The sequence below is a fragment of the Mastomys coucha genome, chromosome Y (genome assembly GCF_008632895.1).
Source record: "Mastomys coucha isolate ucsf_1 chromosome Y, UCSF_Mcou_1, whole genome shotgun sequence".
Lineage (NCBI taxonomy): Eukaryota > Metazoa > Chordata > Mammalia > Rodentia > Muridae > Mastomys > Mastomys coucha.
This window is the reverse complement of record NC_045031.1, coordinates 460,887-467,485: the sequence shown is the minus strand read 5'-3', so window position 1 is coordinate 467,485 and position 6,599 is coordinate 460,887. Positions and strand designations below refer to the sequence as shown.

At 33.5% G+C, this 6,599-nt stretch overlaps 1 protein-coding gene across 2 annotated transcripts in view; it reads left to right on the top strand.

Moving 5' to 3' along the window:
• The window catches only part of LOC116096530 (probable ubiquitin carboxyl-terminal hydrolase FAF-X), a 144,156-nt gene that overhangs the window by 39,412 nt on the left and 98,145 nt on the right, over positions 1–6,599 (top strand). For both annotated transcript variants that reach the window (XM_031378461.1, XM_031378452.1), the window contains exons 12-13: positions 3,288–3,494; positions 4,952–5,088. In XM_031378461.1, coding sequence (XP_031234321.1) covers positions 3,288–3,494; positions 4,952–5,088 — 344 coding nt within the window. The remainder of the gene's footprint in view (positions 1–3,287; positions 3,495–4,951; positions 5,089–6,599) is intronic.

Sequence of the window (6,599 nt, the reverse complement as noted above, 5' to 3'; positions counted from 1 at the left end):
GTTACACCAAGGTATCTTATATTATTTGTAACTATTGTGAAGGGTGTTGTTTCCCTAATTTCTTTCTCAGCCGGTTTCTCCTTTGTGTAGAGGAATGCCACTGATTTACTTGAGTTAATTTTATATCCAGCTACTTTGCTGACATTGTTTATCAGGTTTAGGAGCGCTCTGGTGGAATTTTTGGGGTCACTTAAGTATACTATCATATCATCAGCAAATAATGATAATTTGACTTCTTCCTTTCCAATTCATATCCCATTGATCTCCTTTTGTTGTCTAATTGCTCTGGTTAGGACTTCAAGTACAATATTGAATAGGTAGGGAGAGAGTGGGCAGCCCTGTCCTGTCAGCCATCATTTTTTATCATGTTTCTAATACACCCATATTTGCAAAGTAGACTTTAAAATCTTTGTCCTGTGATTCAATTCCTTCTTTGGATGCTGTTTATAATTCTGGTGGCCTTTTCATTTCTGTCCCACAAATGGGGTATGTTATGTTTTAGACACCTATTATAATTCTTATTTTTTAAGGTCTTATTTTGGGTCTTTCTAAAACAAAAAGGAAAATCATAAACTTTAGTATAAAAACTGTCATTGGCATTAGAAAATAGAATAAGAAATTCTACCTTTGTTGTTTGATAACAGAGCTACTGACTATTGTGTCTGTACATTTGCTTGCCTCTTTTATTCTGAAAGAGCACAAACAAGTTCTGTTTGCTAAAGAAAAGTGTTCTAACTAGAAACCTGCAATTTCAGTTTCTGTAAAACTCCAGGAAAAAAAATTATTTGGGAGGGAGAAACGAAAAGGCTAATCTTAGACAGTAGACAGGATTCTGATTATAAGTAATCCTGTATAAGGTATGGGATATTTGGGACCTGGTCTGGGCTTTTTAAAGCAATAACCATAGGCTACAGCTTCATGCCAATTAAAGAATTTTTTTTTCCTTCATCTGCTAGTGCTGAGAATTTCTTGTTGGAGAACTATGAGCCTCTTAACAGTATTACCATTCTTTTGAGATTACAAGCCCTTTATTTGTTAGGTAGAAGGAATCAAACAATATAACACCCACTACAACAAACTAAGTTCTTGTTTATGACTACTCAGCAAAAAACGTCATGAAATGTAGAGTACATAAGGATGCTTAAAATTTATTGAAGTAGAAATTCCAGTGTATGAACAAAAAGGGCAGTCAATTTAAGAAAAAAAAAGGAAGCATAAGAGGCAGTTTTTGAAGAGCATATTTTGTTTTGTTATTGTTTTTGTTTTTCTGTTTGGTTTGGGTTTTTTTTGTTGTTGTTGTTTGGTTAGGTTTTTTGTTTTTGTTTCTTGGTTGGTTGGTTGGGTGTTTTTTGTTTGGTTGTTTTTTTGTTTTGGGATTTTTTTGTTGTTGTTTTGGGGTTTTTTGGTTTTTGTTTTGTTTTGTTTTGTTTTGAGATAGGGTTTAACTATGTAGCCATAACTAATTCTGTTGACCAGGCTGGCCTCAAACTCATAGAAGTATACCTGTCTCTGACATCTCCATGCTGGTTTTAAGGTGCGCACCATAATCACCTGGTTGAAGAGCATATTTAAATATTCTCACAAGGCTAAGGAAATGGCTCAGAGTGTTTAAGTGTAAACACCTGAGTTTGTATTTCTGTGACCCATGGGAAGATTGATGCTGTAGTTTATATGTAATCCCATTAAACTTCTGAAACCTATAGTCCAGCTAGTTTGACAGACACAGTGGCAATTGATACAGTGGCAAACATATCTCTTATGTATGTTAAGGGTTGTAGAAGTAAAACCAGTGCTTTTTAATATTTGTATGAATATATAGTTTCAGTGCTTCCCAGTCTTACTCATCATTAAACACACTAATGTGAAAGAAATGAAGCTAAGTAAATTAGCTTAGGAGGACCCCAAGACCAAGTTCTCTGCAAAAAGGTAATTTATTTGCTTCAGAGTGACAGGAGGCAAGGACTAAGGGACAAAGAAAAAGACTGAGAAGGATGACTACAGAGAGAGAGGAGGAAGAGGAGTATTTTCCCAGAGGGGAACAGGAAAAAGTACTTACTCCTGGATAGAGAGGAGACAGAATTGGGCTTAGGCAAAACCTTGTTTATGAAGGTACAAGGGTAAACCCCATAACTGAATATGTTAATTAGATGAGCCAAAGGAGGCTTTTGGTTGCTGGACTTAAGTACTTTGATAACAGGATCTTGGGAGTCAGTCTTAAGAGGGAGAAGTGGTGAAATAAGGGAATGGACCTTGAGGACTACTTAAGGAATGTTATTAATGGTTTTTAGCAAGGGATAGGGAATTATGGAAAAGGGCAAGACTTACCAGAGCAATATTTGCATACTAGCTAGAGCTCCTTCAGTTAGCTTTTTTAGAGCTTCTACTTTCACTGTCTTGGCTGTGAGTGAACTTACAACTCAATAGGTGGATACATTAGGTCAGTTCACCATTGACTTCAGGCTCAGAGGCTATTACCCACAGTTATTCATATTTAGAACTTTTTTGGTAGAGGTTTGAACTGCTTACCATAAACCATTTTTATTATCTGAATATAACCTTGGATCACCTGAATTTGGTTTGTCTGCATCTGTCCATGACTGACTACTGACTGTTAACATGAAGGTCTTCCATGAAAACAGTTGTAGTAGGCCATCCCCAGTCTCTTGCATTGTGTATGTCATACTATTTACCTAGAAACATGTGAACAAACATGTATTGATCCACACAGAGAACCAAAATAAGGCTATCATGAGTGTCATTTTGTGGTGCCACTGAGTTTAATTAGGGTTATTCAAACAAATGTTGGTAAAGACTTACTTAAAGGAGAAGAAATGACTACCTAAGATGGAATACAGACAGGAACAGGCTAATGTATTTAGTCAGTAATAGTTCCTGAGCTGATTTAACATCCCCCACTTTAGCATCCTGTGTCTTTAAGAACTTCCCTCCAATGTAAAGTTTTAATTTCTTGTTTCCAAAACAACAATTTGTGATTGGATTTTTTTTTCTGTTTGTTTGTGTTCAGAGCCCCATGATTGTGAATTTTAGAGTTGTCAAAAATGTGCTATTGTCCTAAAGAAACAGCCAGTCTTTATATTTCTTATATCCTATTTATTTTCTCAACATTAATATTTTAATGTTTACTGTTAAATTATGGTTTTGTTTGTAAGGAGACAGAGAAAAAGAATGAAAGAAGAAATTAAATACTGTTGTGAAAACAGTACCATTAAACATGATGGTTTAATGCAAGTAAATACATAAATTCTAAATATTTAAAAAATTTTTAGGCAAGCTGGACAAATGCAAGTAAAAAACAACGCGAAAAACTCCTTGAATTGATACGTCGTCTTGCAGAAGATGATAAAGATGGTGTAATGGCACACAAAGTGTTGAATCTTCTTTGGAATCTAGCTCACAGTGATGATGTGCCTGTAGATATCATGGATCTGGCTCTCAATGCCCACATAAAAATACTCGATTATAGTTGTTCCCAGGTAAGGGACTGCTTCTTTGTTTATTCTTTTTGTTCTTTTGTAATCAATTAATTAATTGGAGAATATTTACAATTATTCTATCACTTTGTTGTCAAAGAAATTTTGAAGAGTTGACTGGTTTGCCATGTAATTGTGTTTTGGCTAAATCAGTTAAAGATTTAATGGGGATATATATTCTGTTTTGAAAATGAAAGTTAAAAAGCACTAGGAAGAATTTATTTATGCTCATTTGAATCAGGTAAAGAAAAATCAAGATTAGGTCTTCAGAGGCCTGAAAGATGATTTATCAGTAAAAGCTGTTTGTCATGTATACCTGATGATGTCAGTTTAATCCCAGTTTAAAAGTAGGAGAAAACAAATTTCATGAAGTTTCCTTCTAACCATTGCATTGCTGCTTCTTAAACATGCACATACATAATAGTTAATTTTTTAAATTAAAAAGTGCAGAGTTGTAAAAAATGCATAACAGTTTAGTAACTTTACTGAATTTTTCTTCATCAAAAATCCTATAAAACCTCATGTTATTCATTATCATTATACTTTGTGCTTAAAATATTCCTTATAAAGTTGTGGAGATAAATTAGTTTGCAAAGTTCTTGTCATGCAAAAATAACAATATACCTTTGACTCCTATATTTAAGGAAATGAGGTAATCACTGAGGTTTGTTGTCCAGAAAATCTAGAAGACTGAAATGTATGTTCAGTGAGACACTGTAGGTTAACAGTTTGTAACAGTAAAGAGGAGAATATATCAAATACTGATGACCTCTTGTTACACAACATTCACACAACTTTTCCTTACAAATAATCACTCTCTAAATCTGCACAGAAACAATATCATTTCAAAGAAACCTAAATTTCTGATTAAAGCAAAGTACTGTACAGTACTAAAAAACCAAACAGAATATTTGAAGAGAAGTCATGATTACAGTATTTCTAATTTTCTTAAGGGTTAAAACTTGGCCTGTGCATTTTATTGATCTGTTCCTATTTTGATGGTGTTTCATTTTCAAATTATTGGACTTATTTTCTTGAAAAAACAAATTTTCTGTATTCTCTATTTTACTTAATAACAATGTGCTAATGCCTATATAATAATGAGATTTTTTGTTGCTACTAAATTTTATAATTTAATAGAATCAGTTAAACACTAAATAGTACATAACAATATAATAATACTACTTATGCATATTCCCCTGCTTTGGAAATTCTATGCTACAAGTGTATTAGAAACCAAACTAACATTGAGTTTATTATATTTTATATTCCAAAGCCTTTTGTTATATTAAATTCACAGTTATATCACATTATTTGCTTAAATGTTTTTTCTATTATGAAATTCTCATAGAAGCTTTTCAGGTGGAGTTAATATTGAGTTATATTAAGCTATACTAAATATTGAATTCAATATAATTACCTTGAGTTAAAACAAAACAAATAATTTTTGTGTATGTTAGGATCGAGATACACAAAAAATCCAATGGATAGAATGCTTTATAGAAGAATTTCAGACAAATAATAAATGGGTCATCCCTGCATTAAAACAAATTAAAGAGATTTGTAGTTTGTTTGGTGAAGCACCTCAAAATTCAAGGTAAGGTTTTAAATACAAGTTTACTTGCTTTTATTCATTGTGTTGAATAGTCTTTAATTTTTAGGAAACTCTTAAGGAAAAGAAAATGGCAAGGTTTAGAGAAAGGGCTCTTTTTGTTGGCTTGTGGTGTTTGTTTTGTTTGTTTGTTTTTTTATACCACTAGCTGTCATGAAACTCACTATAGACCAGCTGACCTCTTGAGCACTGGGGTTACAGGGTAACACCACCATACCTAGCCTTGATGGATTATTTTTGTTGTTTTGTTTTGTTTTGTTTCTTCTTGTTGGTTTTTTTTTGTCTGAAACATAGTAAAGATCCTTGATTATTTCAGTTATTTTATATTTTTTAAACAGATGAGTTGAAGATAATATAATTGACTATTACAAATCATTCAAAATATTTGGCTGTCTCTTAATTCAGAATTACCACTTAACATTCAGTAGCTATCCTAGAAATTATAATAGTTTATGTTTTCGCCCTCTTTCATTTTATTTTACCTATGTTTTAAGTTTCTATTCTTTCATTCACCGTTTTTGTTTTTATAGACAGGGTTTCTATGTGCAATACTTCTAGCTGTCCTGGAACTCACTTTGTAGAATAGGATGGCCTCAAACTCACAGAGATCCACCTGCCTTTGCCTCCAAGTCCTAGGATAAAAGGTGTGTGTCACCAACCCAGCCTTTCTTCAAACTTTTATGGTTAAATTTCAAATGTCAGACTGCGAATATAGTTTAATTATGAAAGGTAAAAATCTCTAAAGGATTTGTTCATCAGTTGTTTAAACTAAAATTTTTTGCTTGCTTTTGAGCTAAGATCTTTCTTAATGTGTGCACCAACAAGAGAAATGTGTAATCATAAACTGAGTGGTTCTCCTCTCTGTTCCATCCCTCATGTGTTTTCTACCATAACCAACAGCTAGATTTTATAGCAGTGTAAACATTCAGCTTCATGTTGATTTACTAATGCATATTAATTCATATTGCATGCCTATTAGAGTAACATTTTTCTTCTTACAATACATTTGGGATGAATTACATGAGAGTAAAAATACTTTAGTGGAAAATGTGTGTTGTCCACAAAACATTTGCAGTTTAATAATGATTTTAGGAAAGTTCAACTGGGTCTAGCTAAATTTCAGAAAGGACCTCCCATCAACAAGTATTTTTTTATTAGATATTTTCTTTATTTACATGTAAATTTCTCCTTTCCCAGTTTCCCATCCAAAAAACAAAGAAACAAACAAAAACAAACTTCTGTTGCCTCCTCCCTCCCCATGTCTGTCACCCCACCTTCCACCCTCTCCCACTTATTGGCCCTGGCATTCCCCTACACTGGGGCACAGAACCTTCACAGGGCCAAGGACCTCTCCTCTCACTGATGATCGAGTTTGAAATCCTCTACTATGCACATGCTGCCAGAACAATCAGTCCCACCATGTATACTCCCTTGGTTGGTGGTTGAGACCCTGGGAGCTCTGAGGGTACTAGTTAGTTCATATTGTTGTTTGTCCT